Source organism: Bos javanicus, chromosome 13, assembly GCF_032452875.1.
Source record: "Bos javanicus breed banteng chromosome 13, ARS-OSU_banteng_1.0, whole genome shotgun sequence".
In the NCBI taxonomy this organism is placed as follows: domain Eukaryota; kingdom Metazoa; phylum Chordata; class Mammalia; order Artiodactyla; family Bovidae; genus Bos; species Bos javanicus.
The window spans coordinates 62,659,059-62,681,871 of NC_083880.1; the positions used below are offsets into that span (position 1 = coordinate 62,659,059).

A 22,813-nucleotide genomic window follows, 5' to 3' on the forward strand; every position below is an offset into this window, starting at 1 on the left:
CAGTCCACAGGGTTGCAAGGAGTCAGACACAACTGAGCAACTGAACTGAAATGAACTGATAATAACAAAAGCAATGAAAAGCAAGTCAAAGAAACAGTTTCCAACATGGAGTCAGAATTGTCTTCCTCCCTGCAACAGATGGAAGCAAGAGTACCCTCTCCCTTGCTTCTACTCAGAGACTTCCTTCCTCACAGTCCCTGGATCCACCTCACTCATGATACAGATGAGGAAAATGGCTCAAAGCAGGACTGGAATGTGAATGAATCATGAACACAGTCTCCCAGCCCTCTTGGTTGCTCTCCATGTTCCCCACACCTCTGCATATGGTGACATTCATGATGTACAGTTCCAAATACATTATTGACACATCCATTAAAGTGCTTAAGTGACTCACTAATCCCCTTAATCTCCTGTGGCCTTCCATGCAGGAAAGTTTACTTTGGAGGTATTGGATGGACATGGTAAGATCAAGGGCTTCTCATCAGTTTTCCAGCAGTCCGTCATTCAGTGCCACGTCTTCCCCAGCAATAGGATCACTCACCATCTATAAAGTCTGCCCCAATGCAGAGTCCACTGGGAGCCAACTAACGGAGACCCAGGGCATCTCTGCAGCACACCACAGGCATCCAGGTGAGCCCAACGCAATGACACTCCCCAACCTGCCTTTTCATGAGATGTCAAACAAGACTAAAGCCTCTGATAAATGCTACCAGTTGCCATTGTGATTGGTTCTAGTACAGATCACAAGAAAATAGTGACTTAAATAACGAAAAGTCCAGAGGTAGATCGTTACACTGACATGGGGGATCCTTCCAGCTCTTCCTTCTGCTTCCCCTTAGGTCAGGGCTTTCATCTTTATGATAATGAAACAGCTGCTGAGCTCCAGCCATCATGTCTGATATTCAATCAGGAAAAAAACAGGACAGGAAAATAAAAGCTGGATCAACCACCTTGAAAGAATTTTTTCGAAGCCCTGACTCCATGCTGGATCTGTTTCTTTTACTTTAACCTTTGCTTTTCATTGCTTTTGTTATTATAATCACTAAAAGGATGCTGCCTATAGCTGTAAGCATACTTCATGGCCTCAGAATCTGCGGCTCTGACTTAAGTGCCAGATCACAGGGAGACGTTCTGACCCTGCCCACCTGTGAATGGCTACAGAAAAGAAGAAATTAATACATCCTCTCCCTGATGCTGGCCAAGCCAAGAGATATTTTTGCAAGACTAATGGCCTTTTCACTTTACTTCCTCATCTCCTCCCTGTCTCTGGTCTGGCACCCAGACCCTGATAAGATGGTTTGGGGGGACACTAGTTTGTCATCTTCTCGGTCTGCTGGCTTTCCAAATAAAGTCACTATTCCTTGTCTCAGTATCTTGTCTCCCAATTTATTGGCCTGTCCTGCAGCAAGCAAAGCAAGCTTGTGCTGCTGCTGCTGCTGCTAAGTCGCTTCAGTCATGTCCGACTCTGTGCAACCCCAGAGATGGCAGCCCACCAGGCTCCCCTGTCCCTGGGATTCTCCAGCAAGAACACTGGAGTGGGTTGCCATTTCCTTCTCCAATGCATGAAAGTGAAAAGCGAAAGTGAAGTCGCTCAGTCGTATCCGACTTTTAGTGACCCCATGGACTGCAACCTACCAGGCTCCTTCATCCATGGGATTTTCCAGGCAAGAGTACTGGAATGGGGTGCCATTGCCTTCTCCAAGCAAGCTTGTACTCAGTAACAAACAGACAAAACTATAGATCTCATAGCTTCACTTTAAAAACTTGCAAATCAGGCATTATAATGAAAACTTATAAGTTTACAAGTAACAGTTGGAATGAATTAAATGTGCTTGCTTAGATAACTAAGACTTTACTACTTGTGGGAAAGACTCAAGATTTGTATTTATCCTTGATAAAGTCTGAAGGAGGCTATGAATTAGATTTTCTGTAACTTGAGTTTAAAAAGGCCATTTTTCCTCTTTTTTGTCCCTTTGGTTTTAGGTTCTATTTGATTGGGCTAATTAGGCTCAGTCTAAGGTCCTTGTGGACTGTATTTATATTTCTGATTTATAGAGATTAGAAAAATAAAGACAATTGTTTTTAATTCCCCAAAGAACTGGTTTGTCACCTAAATAATATTAAAAATTGATTTGCTCAACTATATTTTCTTTAATCACTTTTCAATGAGATTACCAACTAAACTGAAATTTGAGAGTTTTATGTTCTTCAACTTTAGGTTTTAATTATCATGCCTTCAAAAGCTTCCCTGGTGGCTCAGAGGTTAAAGCATCTGCCCACGATGCGGGAGACCTGGGTTCAATCCCTGGGTCGGGAAGATCCCCTGGAGGAGGAAATGACAACCCACTCCAGTATTCTTGCCTGGAGAATCCCATAGATGGAGGAGCCTGGTGGGCTACAGTTCACAGGGTTGCAAAGAGTCAGACACGACTGAGCGACTTCACTTTCACTTTCAAAAGCTTGCATAAGGTAATTCAACAAGGCTCTCTTTCTGAGTGTACAAGTTAAACCCAGAGCAAAATCACTAATTTTATTTTATTAGCCCCTGAATATTAGTTGCCAGTTTTTACTTTATATTGTATGCCTCAGGTAACCCTATTGGTTTCCTTTAAAGTGAAGTCGCTCAGTCGTGTCCAACTCTTTGCGACCCCATGGACTGTAGCCTACTATGCTCCTCTGTCCATGGGATTTTCCAGGCAAGAGTACTGGAGTAGGTTGCCATTTCCTTCTCCAGAGGATCTTCCTGACCCAGGTCTCCCTCACTGTAGGCAGACACTTTACCATCTGAGCCACCAGGGAAGTCCTTTAGTATGTTTAATTAATATTTCCTGTGTGCCCTGTCTTATGCAGGGGAAATATTTCCCAGTGAAACATGTCTTCCACAAAATAATTAAGCAAGAGAGATGTAACCATTTTATATAAAGCTCAGTTAAATACACCACTTTTTACAACATTTATCTCAATTCTATCAACCTTTATAACTTCAACTTTAGTTTTCATTAGGATCCAATCAACAAGTCTTGGTTTTACAAGAAGGAGCTTTCCTTTCTTTTATTTCTTAATCATTTTATCTATTTTGTATAGAAGGCTCTGGTGTCCTCCAAGAGGGGTTGAGCCAAGGGACTCAACTTTTGTCAATCTTTTAATTTGATTAATTGGCCTAATTGTTGCCCCAAGTAGTTGTTGGTCAGATATCTCAGTGTAAATTTTTCTAGCCCTTTAAATATGTTAGTCACTGTGCTTAGTCACTCAGTCATGTCCAACTCTTTGCGACACCATAGACTCTAGCCTTCCAAGCTCTTCTGTCCATGGAGTGGGTAGCCTTTCCCTCCTCCAACAGATCTTCCCAATCCAGGGATCAAACCCAGGTCTCCTGCATTGCAGGTGGATTCCTTTCCATCTGAGCCATCAGGGAAGCCCATAGGGGCTCTTTAATGTTGGGGGACAGTAGGGGATCCCTTTGGCCCATTCAACCTTAGGTAGTATAGTATCAAATAAATTTTTTTAAAAAACCTTCTGTTTTAATCTCATAAATGTCCTTTCAATCTAACCCATTTAAAAATAACCATCCAAAGATTTCTTTATCCATTTAGATAAGTCCCTTAAAATTTCTACCTTGTTGGGAAAAACTCTCTAGGCTTTCCCTAAGTTTTTTTCTTATTTTCCTATTAATCAACCAATTAATATTATTATTCTAATATTTTTATTAGCATCTGTAAGACCCACCGAGGGGAAGAGGAAACACAAAAAAGTCTTCCTAAACTGGTTTTCTTGTTCGTTTTAAACTGAGGAAGTTCTTCAGTTAACAGTTATATATTTTTTTCTGCCTCTTACTTTGATAATTTCCTCATAGGTACCAATAAAACAGCTGCTTGTAATGAGAACTGTCTAGAAATTTATCATTTTGAGTTTTTCTAGTTTAAAGGATCCATCATCTGGCCATTAGTGAGATATATTTTAATAGTGTAAAGATGGAATAGATTTCCCCACAAGAAAGTGTGAAGGAGGCTGGCTAAACAAGATCTAGAAAGTTTACTCCCCAAAATAGTCTAAGGAAGTAAAGACCATCATTGTACAGGCCGATGCAATGAAATTTAAGATGGCCAAAAGCCCCTGAGAGTTGGTACAGTCAGAAAAATCACTGTTCATAATCCCAGTGTATATGATTGACTGCCAAATGCACACTATAAGTGTACCTTTTGGATGGGAAAGACCAAGTTTTCAACTCATACACTTTAGCTGAAAAAAATCAGAATATTTACATTTCAAAGGCACAGGAAGAGAAATGCAGGTTCCTGCAGAAGGGCTTTTGTTTTTTTTTTCTCGAGATCAGAGATTTGAAAAGGGGTTTATATCAAGATAGCTTTTCTAACAACTGCCTGTGCAATGAGAGCCCCCTTATTCATGTGCAGGGCAAGATTTACTTTAATTTTCAATTAAGTGAGTACTTGCAAATATGAAATTGAGACATATGGTACCTGAATCTGGCTAGGGTGTTAGTTATAGGCTGGCTTTCTGATGCCACTCATTTTTCTATTTGAAAGAATCTGTCTCCCATTTTAAACTTGGATTGGTCAGGGATAAAATTTTCTAGTGAAATTGTGTGGTGGGCCAATATGCCTCTTGTGAGCTTAACTCCTCTGGGTTTTTACCCTAGAGTCATTTTAGCTCCTTCTACATGTCTCAGGGTAGTATTTATGTCTGCCTCGGGTAGTATTAAATATAAGACCATGGTAGATGCTTGGATAGCAGAGATACCAGTTCTTATCTGTTTCTGCAGCAGAAGTGAAAGTGAAAGTTGCTCAGTGGTGTCCGACTCTTAGCGGCCCCATGGACTGCAGCCTACCAGGCTCCTCCGTCCTTGGGATTTTCCAGGCAAGAGTACTGGAGTGGGGTGCCATTGCCTTCTCCACATAGACTGTATAGTCCATGGAATTCTCCAGGTCATAATAATGGAATGGGTAGCCAATCCCTTCTCCAGGGGATCTTTCCAACCCAAGGATCAAACCCAGGTCTCCTGCACTGCAGGCAGATTGTTTAACAGCTGAGCCACTAGGGAAGCCCGAATCTCCAGCAGATCAAGTTGTTAATTAAAAAGAGTGGGTTTCCCTATAGGCACAGCTGCACTTGCCTTTAGCACTCTTGCAAGTTTCTCAGTCACCCAAGAAAGCCCTTGCTGGCCAGGAGGAGAGTACTTTCTTCAGAGCTGAAAGCTCTTGTGTAATATCTTCACTTCTAGCTCTACAAATTCTTGTTAAGGTAGCCAATCTGAAGAAAGACAACAGGTCAGTCTCCTCCCTAACCTCTCAGCTCTGCCAACTCAGTATCTTTTTAGCTGAACAAATCCCAGTATTTTCAACCAGACTTGCCTAATACCTTTCAACTCTGGGAGTTTATCCTTTCCATAGAGTCTTTTGACTGGGTACCCCCAGCATCTTTTAACTAGGGGTGGTCCCTCCCAATCTTTCCACTAGGGAACCAGGTACCTGTCAGATATCACCAATTAAAAATCAGGATCATCAACCAACAAATGGGTGATCCAAGAACCAGGAGAAAGTTTCACTCAAACTCATCTGGACTCTTCAAGGAAGGGAAATAAGAGCAAGAAGGCTCTGCTGGCACCAAGCTCCAGTTCCTCATATAGTTCAGGTGAAGGAGAGAAGTCTGGTCTTGGTCCATTCGTAATTGGTCACCAAACTTTCAAGTGAAGAGAATGCACAACCTAAAAGTTGGAAATTCTGTTTTATCTGGCTGACTTCCTGCGGACTTCAAGCACAGGGGGCAGTCTCTCAGATAGGTTTGAGGGACTACTCTGAAGAGGTAAGGGAAGAGCCAGAATCTACAAGAGCTTTGCAACAAAAGTCAGGTAGTTGAAACATCAAAAGATTACTGCCCAATCTGAAATAATTGAAAGGTTAAAAAAAAAAAAAAAAAAGATTACTGCCAACTAAAAAAAAACAGCTATCTCAAGCTAAAAAAGTTAGTGCTTTTCTATATATAGGAAGATGCGAGGGTCTGGGCTCATTGATAAGATTCCTTTGGTATGCACCTTAGGTATCCACGGCCAGGATTCTGTTCTTTCTTATGCTGAGTCCCCTCAGGGAGAGGGGGTGCCACTTGGGATGCTGTGGGCTTGGCTGTGGGGCAGCCTGCATGTCTCCATCCTGAGTTCCCTCAAGGCTTACCTTTGGTGGTGGCCGTACTGGCTTGATTGCTGCAACATCCTGTTTAATGATATGGCAGGCAACATTTTTCATTCACAGTATTAAACTTCCTCATTAGCCCTGCCTTTGGAAGATTCACAGATTAACAAAGTCTGAAGCGGGGGGACCCTGAATGCTGGAGGAATGCACTAAGTCCTTATAACCGCTCAGTCCTAAGAGAAGATATTGACATTAATGAGCAAGAAATGGGAACTTGGAGAGTGGAGAGCACTTGACTGTTTTTCTCTCTTTCTTTACAGAATATTTTTCAAAAAATTGAAGTATAGTTTATTTGTAATGTTTCAGGTGTACAGTAAAGTGATTGAGTTTTATATACATATATATATATATATAAAATAAAAACACACACATATAGTTGTTGCTGTTGTTGTTTCATTGCTAAGTTGTTTCCAACTCTTTGTGACCCCATGGACTGTAGCCCACCAGGCTTCTCTGTCCATGGCATTTCCCAAGCAAGAATACTGGAGTGGGTAGCCATTCCCTTCTCCAGGCAATCTTCCCGACCCAGGGATTGAACCCCTGTCTCCTGCATTGCAGGCTGATTCTTTACCATCTGAGCCACCAGGGAAGCCCGCAAAGGAGTGTAGGGAGTGTTAATCCCTGCAAAATGTAATTCACACCAAGTCAGGGAGTGTTAGAGGTTAGCTTTTGAGGAGCCCATCTAGTTACAGACACTACAGATTAGTAACAGTTAAAACTCAGATAGATCAACTTTTTCAGGCCTGTTTATGCTGTTTCTCTAGACCAGTTCGCTGTTCTCTTTATTTTTTTTGTTATCAGGAGAGGAAAAGCCTCATTTCTGATTTTGTTGCTACAGTCTCGTAGCTACAACTTTATACAGCCTCTCACTGGGGCAGTCAGAGCTCCACTGGGGGAGGCTGTGTCCCTGAAGGAAGAGTTGTATGCCTAGATCTCTTGGGCATAAAATATGGGTTGTGAAGCCTTGGGCTGGACCTTCCATTTCTTGCTCAGTACTATGGGGAAAAGCGTGTCTCCCCTCTGAGCCTCAGTGACCCCATCTGTAAAATGGGTCCAGTGAGTTCTGTGGCCATCCTGGATCCAAGCTCTGGGGAGATTCTCTCAGAGAACCCTCTCTGCCCTGCTTACTCACAGGTGCCCATTCCAAGATGCTGAAGGTCTCCAGCCTCTTCATTCTCCTCTGTGGGCTGCTTGCTTTATCATCTGCGCAAGAAGTCCTATCTGAAGTTTCTTCCCAGATCAACGATGGTGAGACTGTCCAGCCTTGGGTCATGCCTGGTTGTGTCAGGCCCACAGGCCTCTTCTAGAGATCCAGGGCATTAACTAATGTCAGTTAAGTTCTGATTAGCCTAGTGCCTGGGACACAGTTAACTCCAATAATCATTAACAGCTCTGATCATCACTGCATTATTCTATTTAACCCCCTTCCCCCAAGGTTCCTGCCTTTCCTGTCTCCGTGCTTCATCTATTAAAACCTCTGCCCACCTCCCCTGCCACCGCATGCTCACGCCCGCCCTTCTGCCACAGTAGCCTCCTCAGCACATTAAGCACACCCCAGGACCTTTGCACATGCTATTCCTTCTGGCTGGAACACTCCTCCCCTAACTATCAGCACCGTTCCCTCCCTTTCTTCAGATCTCTGCTAAAATTTTGAATTTGCATGAAGACCTTCCTCCATCTCACTGCATATATTAACACCCTTACCCAGGACTCTCAATTCCTCACTCTGCCTTTTATTTTCCCTCATAGACAGAAATAGCATTCAGGGGAATTCAGTATATTGAAAAAATTGTCTATTCTCCCTAGGAAATAATCCCTATTCAGAGACTCCTAGCAGCTCTCTCTCATCACCCGAACCATCCCAGCTTCACCCCCAACCCAGAACTCCAGGCTCCTCACCAACCAAAAATCTGAAAAGTTAAGCACAGGAGCCCCAGGACCAGGCCTCAGCTACAGCTGATGTTCTTTCTGACCAGCCAGTGCCATGCCAAACTGGTTGCTAAATATTTTGAAATCAATCCCTTTATAGCATTTATTTGCCCCCGCCTCCTGCAAGTCTCTTCATTCATGGCTCTGCCATCTCTCCCCTCACTCCCACTGAAAAGCCAGCTCCACCAGGGCAGAGAGTTCTGCCTGTTCTCACTGTGGCAGCCCCATCCCTGACAGAGCTGTGGCTCCTGTAAATGTTTACTAAGTGATGGCATCTGGAACTTGGCCCAGCACTGAGCAGACCAGAAAGACTAGGTGAACGAAGAGGAAGCACCTCGTATGGGACTTACTCAGAGGTCAAGGTTGCATCTGAGACACTTTGACCTCTAAATGTCTAATTGGGTTGGGGGTGGGGGTGGGGGGCATGTTTTTCAGTCTTGACTAAAGAACTCCTCAGCGTGGGCTTTCTCCCGAGCCTGCAGAATATTGACCTTCAAGAGTCCTTGCAGAATGTCTTCAGCCAACCAGCTGGCCTGCTGGACATCAACAGTGACAGCAATGTTGTGTGAGTGTGCTCCAGTTACCGCCCCCAGGTCCAGGCTCATCGGGATTGTCAGTTTATTAGAGCTCACCGCACGTGCCCTGACTTCACAGAGACCTTCCCTTCAGTCAGCAGCCCTTCCAGCACCTATGACCTTAGATCCACTACAGTAAGTCCCCTACATAAAAGAAGTTCCTTTCAGAGAGCATGTTCATAAGTCCAATGTGTCTGTAAGTCCAACAAATTTAGCCTTGGTAACTAACACCAATGGCTATATAGTACTGTACTATAATAGGTTTATAATATTTTCACACAAATAATGCATTAAAAATACAAAAAAAAAAAGAAAACATTTTAAGTCTTATAGCACAGTATGTTGAAAAGTACAGTCATACAGCACAACAGCTGGCACACCGGGGTTGGCACTGAGTGAACAGGACGAGAAGAGCTGCTGACTGCAGGAGGTGAGAGATGATAGAGCTGAAGGATGGTCAGCAATGGGAGACAGAGGGCAAGCTGCAGTTTCACTCACACCTTATGTGATTGGACACGCAAACGCATGTTGCATCTTTGAAAGTTCACAACTTAAAGATTCGTACAGAGAGGATGTACTATAGTTGGAAGAAATTCCCACAGTGGGGGTTGTCGAGGGGGCTACAGGAGTTGAGGAGGTGCTGCAGACAGGGTTCAATCTCTCTATCTGCCAGGAGGGCAACAGTTCTCTTCCCTTCTCTCTTCCTCTTCCCTTCCCTTCTCAACTCTTGTTTCCTGTTAAATAGGGAATGATAGCATGTATCCCTGGAGAACTGCTGTGATATTACATGAAATAATACATGTAAAATGCTTGCACAGTTCCCCATCCTTAGTAAGAACCCAAATGGCAGCAACAATAGCAACCTCTACAATAATGGGTTTCCCTTGTTGCTCAGATAGTAGAGAATCTGCCTGCAATGCAGGAGACCTCCGTTCAATCCCTGGGTCGGGAAGATACCCTGGAGAAAAGGAATGGCAACCCATTCCAGTATTCCTGCCTGGAAAATCCCATGGACAAAGGAAACTGGCAGGCTACAGCCCATAAGGGTCACAAAGAGTCAGACACGACTGAGCAACTAACACTTTCTCTTTCACTTTTTCTACAATAATCAATGTTATCTGACCACCAGAGTGAAAAAGACCCAGCTCCTGTTCCTAACACATCCAACATAACTGCTGATTCCCACCCACCCTCATCCCACCCTACCTGGTCCTTCCCCGACCTAGTTCATCTTAGTTAATGACAGCTCCACTCAGGAAGTTTGCTCTGGCCAAAGCTCCTAATATGGTCCTAGCCTCCTCTCTTTCCCTCAGAGCCACATCCTCTCAGCAAATCTGGGCAGCCCTACCTTCAAAACACATCCAGGCATCTGCCCATTTTGCCAACCTCCTCTGATCTGAGAGACCCTCTTCTTTCACTTTAAGCCCCTTCCCTCCATCCTGTTCCACCAGTAGCCAGAAAAATCTAAGGAGTAAGACAGACTCTGTAACTCCCTTAGTGAGACCCTCCAACATCTTCTCTTTGCTCTCAAAACCAAACCCAAAGTTCTTATCACTGGCCCACAAGCCTCTGTGATGCCTGGCCCTGACTCTCTTGCTTCTCCTATAATTCTCCCCTCACCCACTGCCCACCAGCCACACTGAGTCTGTTGCTGTTCCTCAAACATGCTGGCCAAATTTCAGCCTCAGGGCTTTTGCACTTACTCTGTCTTCAGCCTAGCTGTTTCTTCCCCTGGTTATCCTTGTGACTTGTTTATTTCATGGCATCTGGTCCTATCACTTCATGGGAAACAGATGGGGAAACAGTGGAAACAGTGTCAGACTTTATTTTGGGGGGCTCCAAAATCACTGCAGATGGTGATTGAAGCCATGAAATTAAAAGACGCTTACTCCTTGGAAGGAAAGTTATGACCAACCTAGACAGCATATTCAAAAACAGAGACATTACTTTGCCAACAAAGGTCCGTCTAGTCAAGGCTATGGTTTTTCCTGGGTTCATGTATGGATGTGAGAGTTGGACTGTGAAGAAGGCTGAGCATCGAAGAATTGATGCTTTTGAACTGTAGTGTTGGAGAAGACTCTTGAGAGTCCCTTGGACTGCAAGGAGATCCAACCAGTCCATTCTGAAGGAGATCAGCCCTGGGATTTCTTTGGAAGGAATGATGCTAAAGCTGAAACTCCAGTACTTTGGCCACCTCATGCGAAGAGTTGACTCATTGGAAAAGACTTTGATGCTGGGAGGGATTGGGGGCAGGAGGAGAAAGGGATGACAGAGGATGAGATGGCTAGATTGCATCACTGACTCAATGGATGTGAGTCTGGGTGAACTCCAGGAGTTGGTGATGGACAGGGAGGCCTGGTGTGCTGCGATTCATGGGGTCGCAAACAGTCGGACATGACTGAGCGACTGAACTGAACTGAGGCAAGAATACTGGAGTGGGTAGCCATTTCCTTCTTCAGAGGATCTTTCAGACCCAGGGATCAAACCCAAGTCTCCTGCATTGGCAGGTGAATTTTTTACTGCTGAGCCACCAGGGAAGCCCCCCTCCTCATGACCTGTACCCTTACTTTATTCATGATTCTGGCCAAATGTCACCGCCAATGAAATGGTTTCCCTGACTACCCTATCTAAAACTCCATTCTTCCCAATGTCATCCTTTTTTGCCTGATCCTACAGGGCCTTTTCACAGTACCTGTCACCTGGGTTTATTTACTGGGTTTATTGCTTTACACATACACACCCTCTCTAGGTATGTGCTACATATGGCTTTCAGTCTTTTCCTTACTATTTATCCACCCTTTTATCCCAGCCTGGTTTTGCTTGTGTGTGCATGCTAAGTCACTCAGTCATGTCTGGCTCTTTGTGACTTAGCACGCACACACACATACTGTAGCCCGCCAGGCTCCTCTGTCAGTGGGATTCTCTAGGCAAGAATACTGGAGTGGGTTGCCATGCCCTGCTCCAGAGGATCTTCCCAACCCAGGGATCGAGCCCACGTCCCTTTACATCTCCTGCATTGGCAGGTGGGTTCTTTACCACTAGTGCCATCTGGGAAGCCCTCCAAACTGCTTAGTGCTGACCAAAGGACTGGACCAGATCACCCTGAGATGCATTAAGACAAGAGTTTCCTTCTGCTCAGGGCTATATTCCCAGTGCTCATAACATGCAGTAGCTATGCAATTCCATGATTAAAGAGTGAGCAACCATATTTGCATGCCTTCAGCTTCTGCTCTGCAGGGAACCTGCCTTCACACAAAGTGAGGTCCACCCACAGCTGAAGCCCACAACCTTCCCCTGTTGTGCTATTTCTTCACCCAGGGTAGAACTAGAAGACCCGCGCCTCATTCAGGTCTTCCTCCAGGACTCCGTCAACAACAAGGAAGCCGAATTACTGGTAGCATTGGCATTTTCTGTACATACAAAGTAAGTAACAGCTGTGAATCTCATGTGCAGCTCCGTTCACTTTTGCACAGTGTGCAGCAGGGGGAGGGGGGAGGATGTCCAGCACAGCCTCAGAAAGACTCATTGTGTGGTTGAGATGAAACAGCCCCTCCCCCAGGCCTGGGTCACCCTATGTGTAGAATCAGGAGCCTGCAGAATACTCGAATGCTTCCATCCTGGGGCCCCTCTAAGGAAAGGAGGAAGGTTGAGTGAGTTTCTTTTTCCCTGCTTCGTTCAAAGGCCCCCACTCATTGATTTGGACTTCATGAGCCAACTCAGTTCTGACTGAATAGGATTTAAGGTGAGAACTCAGGAATCTGCTCTAGACCCCTATACTCCTTGGCAGTAACACATACAGATGCCTAGGGATATGTATTTTTAGTCTGCATGGTATATTTTTAGAGGATGGGCGTTCTTCAGTTCATCACAGCCTTCACTCATCTCCCTACAAAGCCAAGCCCTGGTCTATTTCATTCATTTCCATTTCAAGCCTGACCCTCGAGGCAGTAGATTTTAAGACCTCTAAAAAAGTACTTTCCAAGGTCATGGTTTCTTGGTTTGATAGGATGCCATACTCAGAATTAACTTTTTCCTTTCTAACTGTCCCCTGAGCCAGAGGTAGTATCAGTCGTGTGTGCTGGATGCTGCTGGCTGGATACATGACTTCAAGAAAGCCACTCCTGCTCTCCAGTCTTGAGTCACATCTTTTGAAAAATGAGGAAAGGGTTGTAATAGGGTGATTTTTAGGATCTTGTGCAAATATGGAGACCCTCATTCTAGAAATAAATGGGAATGTAGAAAGCTCTGAAATTCTCTCCCACCATCCTTAGCTCTTCCCTCCCACAGGCTTCCAGTTCTCAATCCCCTCATATTTCAAGTGAGGACACATATGAAAGTCCAGCTGCGTTTGGAGAAAGATGTAAATGGCATATACCGGCTCACCTTCGGGCATTGCAGGCTCGTTCCTGAGAGTGTTCGGATCCAATCTGGAAGTCTGTGAGTTTTCCATCTTTTTCCACCAGGTGTGATGAAGCCCACAGTGAGGCTTCAACTGAAAGATGTCACCAGCAACTGTACCCTCCAAAAGCAGCCTTTTGTGTAAATCAGTTCAGTTCAGTCACTCAGTCGTGTCCGACTCTTTGTGACCTCATGGACTACATTTTATAAATAGAGCTTCACAGTAATTTAGAATTGTGTAGTTTGTAAAATTCATAATTTCATTTATATGAAAATGGTTCCCTGAATAGTACTAAGGACAAAGAAAACAGAATCACTTGATCATTGGTTGGCATTTAGGTTATTTATGAATTTTTTACTCTCATAAATAATCCTGAGACTTTTGGAAAATATTTTCCAAAAATAGAATTATAAATGGGATCATTTCCTTACTGTAGATAGCTAAAAATATTGAAAAAGTGTAAACATATTTATGACTTTAAAATCTGAAGGCATATAATAGTTTAAAGACATTCCAAATAACTTACCAAATACTTCACCATTAAAACTAAATTAAGTGATTTGTTTCTAGCCAGTGTTGGTCAGTTTCACTTCATATTCAAACAACACCAATTATTCCATTTTCACAACTTTTCTCTTCAGTAGCTAGAAAATACCATAGATGAAATTCTCTTCTTTTCTTTTCTTTCCTTTTCTTTTTATTTGGAGGAGGAGGTGGGCAGGCTACCAGTAGGGCCAGGATTTCATCAATCTCTTATTAGTCTGTGACATTTCCTCTTCTGAGTAACCATCTTCAGAGGTTTGCTCTTTTATTAACCAGAGTTTTAGTGTTTTCCTATACATTTATAATCTCTTTTTTACAATCTTCTTTAGTAAAATTTTTTAAAACTTAGGCTGACATCCACAATTAACTGAATCCAGTGATCACCCCAATCTATTTTATTCCCTGTCTTTTTTCACTCCCGTGTTCTTTATTTTGATTCATCTCCCAGTTTTCTCACTGTTTCCAGAGAGAACTGAGTGTGGAATCCTTTCTGAGCCCATACAGATCTGGTAATGTTCTTCAGTCATGTTCAAACATAAGTGAGAACCAAGCTGAACACAGCCTCCCTGGCTCTCAGTCACCTCCCCTTCACTTCAGTTCAGTTCAGTCGTTCAGTTGTATCCAACTCTTTGCAATCCCATGGACCACAGCACACCAGGCCTCCCTGTCCATCACCTGACCATCATCCTGGAGTTGACTCAAACTCATGTCCATTGAGTTGGTGATGCCATCCAACCATCTCATCCTCTGTCATCCCCTTTTCAATCTTTCCCACCTTCAATCTTTCCCAGCATCAGGGTCTTTTCTTTTTTTTTTTTATTTTTTATTTTTTATTTTTTTTTTTTTTAATTAATTTTATTTTATTTTTAAACTTTACATAATTGTATTAGTTTTGCCAAATATCAAAATGAATCCACCACAGGTATACATGTGTTCCCCATCCTGAATCTTTTCAAATGAGTTAGTTCTTTGCATCAGGTGGCCAAAGTATTGGAGTTTCAGCTTCAACATCAGTCATTCCAATGAATATTCAGGACTGATTTCCTTTAAGATGGACTGGTTGGATCTCCTTACAGTCCAAAGGACTCTCAAGAATCTTCTCCAACACCACAGTTCCAAAGCATCAATTCTTCGGTGCTCAGCTTTCTTTATAGTCAAACTCTCACAAGTATACATGACTACTGGAAAAACCATAGCTTTGACTAGACGGATCTTTGTTGGCAAAGTAATGTCTCTGCTTTTCTCTGAAGATGGCTCCCATGTCTTTTGATGTGTTGAAGAAAACAAGTCCCTTCTCTATGGGAAATCTAAGATGTCAGGCTGGCAGGGGTAGATCAACTGATTTATATGCAAGGTTTTTATAGAATAAAGACACATGGAATTTATATTTACATGTAATTATATATGGGCTTTCCAGGTGGTTCAGTGGTAAAGAATCTGCCTGACAATGCAGGAAACACAGGAGACTTGGGTTCAATCCCTGGATCAGGAAGTTCCCCTAGTTCCTGGTGGGCTGCAGTCCATGGGGTTGAAAAGAGTCAGACTCGATTTAGCACACAAGCATGCCATCTCCCCATGATTATATATATTTACATATATATATATATTTATATATAATTTATAGAATACAGGCACAAACCTGATGCCTGAGAATTAGATTTTCCCTCACCTGTAAGGATTAAAGACTGAGTAAGAAATACAAAGATACCTTGTCACTGTTATTTCCTGTTTCTTTCTCATCTCTCCCAGCTGAAGACTGTTAAAATATTCCTTTGGTGAATGCACAACCATCTAGCCAAGGGAACACGTTCTACTAGGGTGTTAGATAATCAGCGAAATAGGAGTTTGCCAGAGCAAACTCAGAGTTGGCTGGAAAACTTCAGAAGGGCTTTCTGGAGGAAACAGCTGGACCTAAAAGGGTGACAGGAGTTGAAGAAGGCATCTCAGGAGAGAAAAATAAAATAGTCACAGAGAGGGGGATGAAGGGCAGCAGTGATGAGGTCAGGGTGATTTGAATGGGAAGATTCATTTTGAGGATCCCTAAGAAGTAGGTCAAGGCAGAAGGGCAAGGCTGGGTCATGAAGCGCTCTGTATGTGTGTGTTAGCCATTCAGTTATGTCCAACTCTTTTCGACTTCATGGACTATAGCCCACCAGGCTCCTCTGTCCATGGAATTTTCCAGGCAAGGATACTGGAGTGGGTTGCCATTTCCTTCTCCAGGGGATCTTCCTGACCCAGGGATCAAACCCGGGTCTCCTGCCTTGCAGGCTGATGCTTTCTCGTCTGAACTACTAGGGAAGACCCATAAAGTGCTATGGAAACAAGCAATAGACTTTAAGCAATTTGGGGTCCATTGAGCAAAGAAGTGAAATGAAAAAAGGAGAGTTTGGGAGAAATTAATCCATTCTACCCACTTTTTTCATTCTTCATTTAGAACCAGTCGGATACCAAATTTTGTTTGGGAATATGTGGAGATAACTATAAAAAACCTGATCATCAATAATTTGGGAGAAAAAGTAAGTCTACAAAATCCAATTGCTTCAGTACAGCATATAGGATCTTAGTTCTCCAACCAGAAATTAAACTTTGCCTGTATTGGAAGTGTTTCCCAGGTGATGATAATGGTAAAGAACCTGCCTGCCAATGTAGGAGACATAAAAGACACAGGTCAGATCCCTGAGTTGGGAAGATCCCCTGGAGAAGAGCACAGTGACCCACTCCAGTATTCTTGCCTGGAGAATCCCACGGACAGAAGAGACTGGCAGGCTTCGGTCCCTAGGGTCGCAAAGAGTCGGACACGACTGAAGCGACTTAGCACCCACGCACATATCGGAAGTGCAGTCTTAACTGCTAGACCACCAGGGATGTCCAGGATTAGCTATTCTTAAACTGGAAGGAAATTTCCCAGGAAGGAAAGTTAGAGAAAGAGGAAATGGGAGAAAAAAGCTTCCATTCTGCATCCAGGCATGGAGAAAGTGCTTTACAAACATTTAATTCTTCATATCAGAACCAGCTTCTGTGTGATTGGAGGCGAATTGATAAGCCTCTCCAAGACTCAATTTCCTTATCAGTAAAATCAGTAGAAGGTAATTATAAATTTGAGAGCTAACATTCATTAAGGTCACAGAAACTGTGCTAAGTATCTTACATGAATTTTCTTATCCCATCCTTCAAACTATCTCATACTTTAGGTAACAATATTATTTCCACTTTCCAAATTAAAAAAAAAAAAAATGTCCCAGAGAAGAATGACTTACCCAAGTCATAGAGCTGTCAAATGGCTCAGCTGACATATGATGCCAGGGCAGTCTGTCCCCCAAAGCCCTTTACCTGATTTTTCCCTCGGATGGGTTGGCTTAGAAGAACTTGCCTTGATTACTCCCATTCAGGCTCCAGTGGGTAGCACCTTCCTCCTGATTCTTGCATATTTCCTTATCTTTCAGGTATGCCCCTTCATCAATTCATGGCTCTATAACCTGAACCCACAGGTGGCTAATGAGCTGATGAGTAAGTGATGGCGATGGAAAGGGATGGAGTACTCCAGGAGAAAGCTCCAACCCTCCTTCACACTTCATCCCCTCTGCCTTGACCTCACCTTATGCTTCTCTCAGATTGAAACCAGAATGGCCCCTAATAATAACAATTCTAATGACCTCAACTGCCATTAATTGAGAGAGTCCTGTGCACACCAAGCCCAGGGGTAATCACCCTGCTTGCCCTAGCCGTTAACCCTCCACCATTAGCTAAGTCAGGCTGATTTCAATTCTATTCTGGTCCCAAAAGCCTAGAGAAGCTGAAGTATGAATGGAGGTTTCTGTGGGAGACAAAAGCTGTCCAATTCCTCCTAAATTTTAGATGTTGCTTTATAAGCAGAAAATAGTTTCAGCCCAGTCAAAACCTGCCTCCTTCCAACAGTCACTATCTCTAAGCCACTGAAGTTCCCACATCTGCAAGAACCCAAAGCAACAGATCCAAGATTGAATCTCAGCAGCTGAGGCCCCAGTGGGACTCTGAAAACCAATGGACTTAAAAGACTCTTCCTACCTTCACTGACTATTCACTAGTTCTACCAAGTGCTAGATGCTACAGTTTCTCTCCCAGTAAGCAATTTTCTGGTGGCTGTTCATATCCCTCCATTGACAGGGTACACCCAGATTATGCAATAGGAAGCTCAAGGCAGTTAAATCTGGTTGAGCTTTAAGGCAGAGGTCCCCAACCTCTATCAGTCCATAGCCTGTTAGGAACTGGCCCACAAAGCAGCTTCATCTGCCACTCCCCATAGCTCCCTATTACTCCCATTACTACCTGAACCATCTTCTCTCAATCCCCATCTATGGAAAAATTGTCTTCCATGAAACCAGTCCCTAATGCCAAGAAAGTTGGGGACCACTGCTTTAAAGTTCCCAAAGCTTAGTCCCCAGCTTCTCAAAGTAAATGTGAGTGGAGGAGCTCAATCTCACCCTGATGATTCTGGGCCACCACAATGGGGAGATGGCCGGGCAAATGGAGACTCTGGCTGCTATAATGCCAACTTCCTCTACTGTCTTACTCTTCAGTGATTCGCTTGGGAAGGATAGTTGTTCCCAATATATAGATGAGGAAAAGAAGGCTCAGAACTGTCAGTGAAGTGGTCAGAGACAGCTAGTGACTGATAGTGACAGCCCAGCTTCCTGTCTTCAAGCCTTTGGCTCACTCCCCTACCCTGCCACCCCCAGTTAAAGCAGAGGGAATTCCTTTTGGTCTGTCTGATCTGCCTTCACTCCCACTGTTCTGAGCTATCTGTTTTGCATTCTAGACTGGCTGCTGCAGCAGAGTGGGTACCAAGCCGCCATTGAAATAGCTTCAAAGTGAAGAAGCCATGTTTGTACCAGTCTGGTAAGACATCAGAACATATTCCACTCCTTAGTGGCGATGCTTGGCCTCTAGAGCCATTATGTCATTCATTCATAAAATTTCAATTTAAGGGTCTATTATGTGCTAGATGGGGCTTTCCTAGTAGCTCAGATGGTAAAGCATCTGCCTGCTGCAGGAGACCTGGATTCAGTCCCTAGGTCAGGAAGATCCTCTGGAGAAGGAAATGGCAACCCACTCCAGTATTCTTGCCTGGAGAATTTCATAGACAGAGGATCCTGGTGGGCTGCAGTTCATGGGGTTGCAGAGTTGGGCACGACTGAGTGACTAACACACACACACACACACACACACACACACACACATGTGCTAGATATGAGGGATACAGCCATGAACAAAACAAGACTCTTCTCTCCTGAGCTTATATCCTAGTTGAGCGCACTAACAATGAACTAGGAAATAAATACACAGTCAACTAAATTCCAGAGAATGGTGAGCACGGTGAAGAAAACCAAATAGGAGGAGAGTGGCTGGGGTGAATGCAGGGAAGAACACATCAAATTAAGAGAATATAAGCAGGCAGAAGCCCCTTTGAGGAGATCTTTCAGCTGAGCCCTGTATTGTAAAGCAGGAGTTGTGCCAAACCCTGGGAAAGAACATCACTGGCAGGAGGATGAACACGTGCAAAAGTCCTGAGGCAGGAAGATTTCCTTTTTGAAGCAAAGACAGAAGAGCAATGTGACTGCAGTGTGGAAAGGGCTCAGCTATTGGAAGCGTCTTTACAAGGGTGATGTTTGATGGAGAAAAGAGGGAGGTTTCTGTAAAAGGAGATGCCATTATTCATGTGTCATGTACTTTTTGCAATTATTCTGTGCTGATACACCCTGCTCAAGTGTCACAATCTCAGGTCTCTCAAAAAGACACAAATTTCCCACTCTCTTCCTTACTTTCCTTTCCATCATAACATTCTTTACTGTCTGACTTCCTACTATACTACCTGTTTATTTTCTGTCTTCTCCACTAGAATATAGACTTCATGAAGACAAAGACTTTATCTTTTTCCCTGTTTTATTCCAAGTGCCAGATTACAAAGACTCACACATGGCTTATAACCTCAAGAGCCCCCAGCCTACTGAAGGATAAGACAAATGAATAGAAAGTTTTATATGCAGTAAAGTGTTCTGTGGAAGTAGAGAGGCAAGATCAAGGGGGGCTTCACAGAGGGGGCAGGATTTAAACTGGGTGATGAAGGATGATTAAGAATTTTCTTGTGATATAAGACATTAAAAGCAAAGGATAAGGACTTTCTTGGTGGTCCAGTGGTTAAGAATCCACCTGTCAATGCAGGGCACACAGATTCAATCCCTGGTCTGGGAAGATCCCACATTCCATGGGGCAACTAAACCTGTGTGCCCCAACTACTAAAGCCTGAGCGCTCTACAGCCCATGCTCTGCAACAAGAGAAGCCACCCCAACGAGAAGCCTGTGCACTACAAGTGCAGCCCCCATTTGCTGCAACTAGAGAAAGCTCTTGCACAGCAATGAAGAGCCTGTGTGCTGCAATGAAGACCCAGCAAAGCCAAAAATAAATAGGTAAATAAATTAATAATAACAAAGCAAAGGATACACAGCATGTGCAAACACACAGGGGTAGGAAAGCATCTGATGCTCTCTCCAATGGGGAGAACTTTTGGGTGCCTGGACATAGGACTCATGGGGGATGGAGGCATCCTCCTCTGAGAGGTAATGATAAGTTTGTAATGAACTGTACACATGCTTTCTGGAGACAAGGTGGATATGATGAATTCAGCCACCAAGTAGTAGATGCCATCCATGACAGGAGACTTAAGAAACTGAATAGTCAACATCACAATTGGATCTATGTCCTTGGGTTGATTAGCTTAGTTACATAATAGTCTATTAATAAGCCAGTGTGGTTCAACAGAAATGTAACACACAAAACACATGCATAATTTTGAGTGCCTTAGTAATGCCACTTTCTAAAGAAAAATAAATAGATTACATTAATTTTAGTAATAAATTTTATTTAGCTAATATATCTAAAATATTACCATGTCAACATATAATCAATATAAAATATTAATGAAATGCTTTACATTCTATATTTTGTACCAGATCTTTTATAACTATTGTGTATTTTATACTTACAGCACATTTCAATATTAAGTGCTTAATATGCACGTGTGGCTAGCTGCTGCCATATTAGACAGTGCAGCTCTAACTAAGCTAGTTTGCTGCCAGTTACAAACTTTTGAAAGGCCTATAGCATCTCATTTTATCCCCATCAATATATCTAGGCATCCTATTCTGCTTGGGACAGAAGTCCCGAACTTTGTCCCCTATATTTTATTCAGCCCACTGACATAGAAAGCTTTGGGTTAGCCAAAAAGTTCATTCAGGCTTCTCTATAACACTTGCAAAAAAACCCAAACCAACTTGTTAGCCAACCCAGTGTTTTATAAATGTGAATGAGTTGCCAATATTAAAAGTAAGAAATACGTCTTTTGATCAACCAAAGCATCTGGCAATACTTTACATCTTTCTGTCATGAAGTAGGCCAAGGTGAGGAGCATGATTCACCTTAGTTGATGAGAGTCCAGAAAACAGCAAGAATTTGTTATTCAGTGATAGGCAGAGCGTGCGTGTCAGGCTAGGAATATGGTTCAGCACCATGGATAGCGGACAGTCGTACCAATCTGAAGGAAGGTGGGGGAAGGGGAAAGGCTCAGCACTGGCTTACAACCTCCTTAGAAAGGGTATGAAGTTAACTAATATCTTGATTATTTCATACAGAGTCAGGTTCTGGCTGGTCTCCCTGGAATGTCCTCCAAGCTCCAGGCCATCACCTATGTAGATGTTCATGTTGATTATTCAGCTGCTGCCTGGAATTTCATTACCTGCCCTGGACCCAAAGACTTACTACTACTCTTGATATAGAGACTATTTCCCTATAAATCTCATCAGAATCCATATATTGATTCACTATAATTTTCCCACAATAAATTTTTTGCAGCTCTGACCTGTGGACTGTCCAGCTTCCATAGCACCGTGTGAGCAGGGACAACAATAACCAGAGATGGCAGTGGGTCTGGTTATGACAACAAAAGTTCACAAGATGGAAGAAGATGCCTGGATTGATTTAGCCTTTATCTCAGAAATACCAGAACACTTCGATACAGAGTTTCCCAAAAGCTAAGAACCAAGTCTTCCTGTCCAATCTGAAGTGTTTTCTAAACTGATTCTGTGACCTTGGGTAGCTCCCTGCTCTGGGCCACGGTCTCCTCACTGTGAAGTGAGAGTGTCAATCTTGTCTTCTAATTGCTCTCAGACTAGAACAGTCTACAAGTTTTGTGCTTTATGAAAGAAAAACTGTCTGTTCTAGTATTCCCATTTTTATTCCATCCATCACCAGGCTCAAAAGACATACAGCTATCCACTACCTCTACTTCTTCATCTGCTTCCACTGTTTAGTTCTGGATAATCTGGTTTCTTCCCCTAACTCCTCAAAATAACTTGCCCAGGGCTGTCTATGAACTTCTTTGTGTCCAGTGCCAAAGAACCCTTATCAGGTGTTCATATTTCTCAATTCATTAGCAGTTAGCACTTTGGATGACAACCCAACCTACCCTCTACCTGCTCTGCCCCCTTTTTTTCTTCCTCATCACTACCTTGATTCATACCTGGCACTCTTCTGTGCATTTTACAATATTACATCACTTACTCTTCTAAATAAACCATGTTGGTTATTAAGATTTTTCCTCTTGCTTCCAAATCTATCATTCTGTACTCTGTTTTGCCATGCTGGTCTGGGACCCTGCAAGCCACGTGTCTTCTTTGCTGGTTTGCTCCTTGTTAGGGTCTGTCAACAGAGGCTACTAGAGGGAGATTGCAAAGCTGGAGGAGAAGAAAAGAAAACTCCTGTCTCCTGTTTATTTCTATTCCTCTGAGCATCACCTGGCAATAGTTCTTCACTCAGCTAGGGGAAGTCAGATGGAGTTTAGGTTTTTATTTGATGTTCCTAAAACCAGCCTTATCAAAAGCATTTTCTGGGTACTGCACCAGCTGATAGGAGTCCCTTCCTCAGAAGTTTGCTTCCAAGTTCCATAGGATTACTCCTCAAAGATCCTCAAAGTTCATCCTACCACTTTCTGCTGCCACTAGACCCACAACTAGGTTCAGATCTCAGCATGCTCTGCTGCTACTGCTAAGTCGCTTCAGTCATGTCCGACTCTGTGCGACCCCATAGATGGCAGCCCACCAGGCTTCTCCATCCCTGGGATTCCCCAGGCAAG

The 22,813-nt window shown here is 43.3% G+C and overlaps 1 protein-coding gene across 1 annotated transcript; it reads left to right on the forward strand.

The window, feature by feature from the left end:
* The first annotated feature begins 459 nt into the window (after window positions 1-459).
* On the forward strand, window positions 460-21,627 carry LOC133259612 (latherin-like). The gene is made up of 9 exons (XM_061437300.1): window positions 460-630; window positions 7,338-7,451; window positions 8,568-8,697; window positions 12,026-12,130; window positions 12,995-13,144; window positions 16,084-16,165; window positions 17,093-17,156; window positions 18,445-18,524; window positions 21,315-21,627. The coding sequence occupies exons 2-8, from the start codon at window positions 7,352-7,354 to the stop codon at window positions 18,498-18,500; spliced, it is 687 nt and encodes a 228-aa protein (XP_061293284.1). The 5' UTR covers window positions 460-630; window positions 7,338-7,351; the 3' UTR covers window positions 18,501-18,524; window positions 21,315-21,627.
* Window positions 21,628-22,813: the final 1,186 nt, after the last annotated feature.

Bases quoted from the DNA above. Each gene is read 5' to 3' on its own strand.
- LOC133259612 (XM_061437300.1), top strand. From the start codon at position 7,352: ATGCTGAAGGTCTCCAGCCTCTTCATTCTCCTCTGTGGGCTGCTTGCT. The intron at 12,131-12,994 runs GTAAGTAACAGC...TCCCTCCCACAG, and splicing joins GCATTTTCTGTACATACAAA to GCTTCCAGTTCTCAATCCCC. The intron at 17,157-18,444 runs GTAAGTGATGGC...TTTGCATTCTAG, and splicing joins GGTGGCTAATGAGCTGATGA to ACTGGCTGCTGCAGCAGAGT.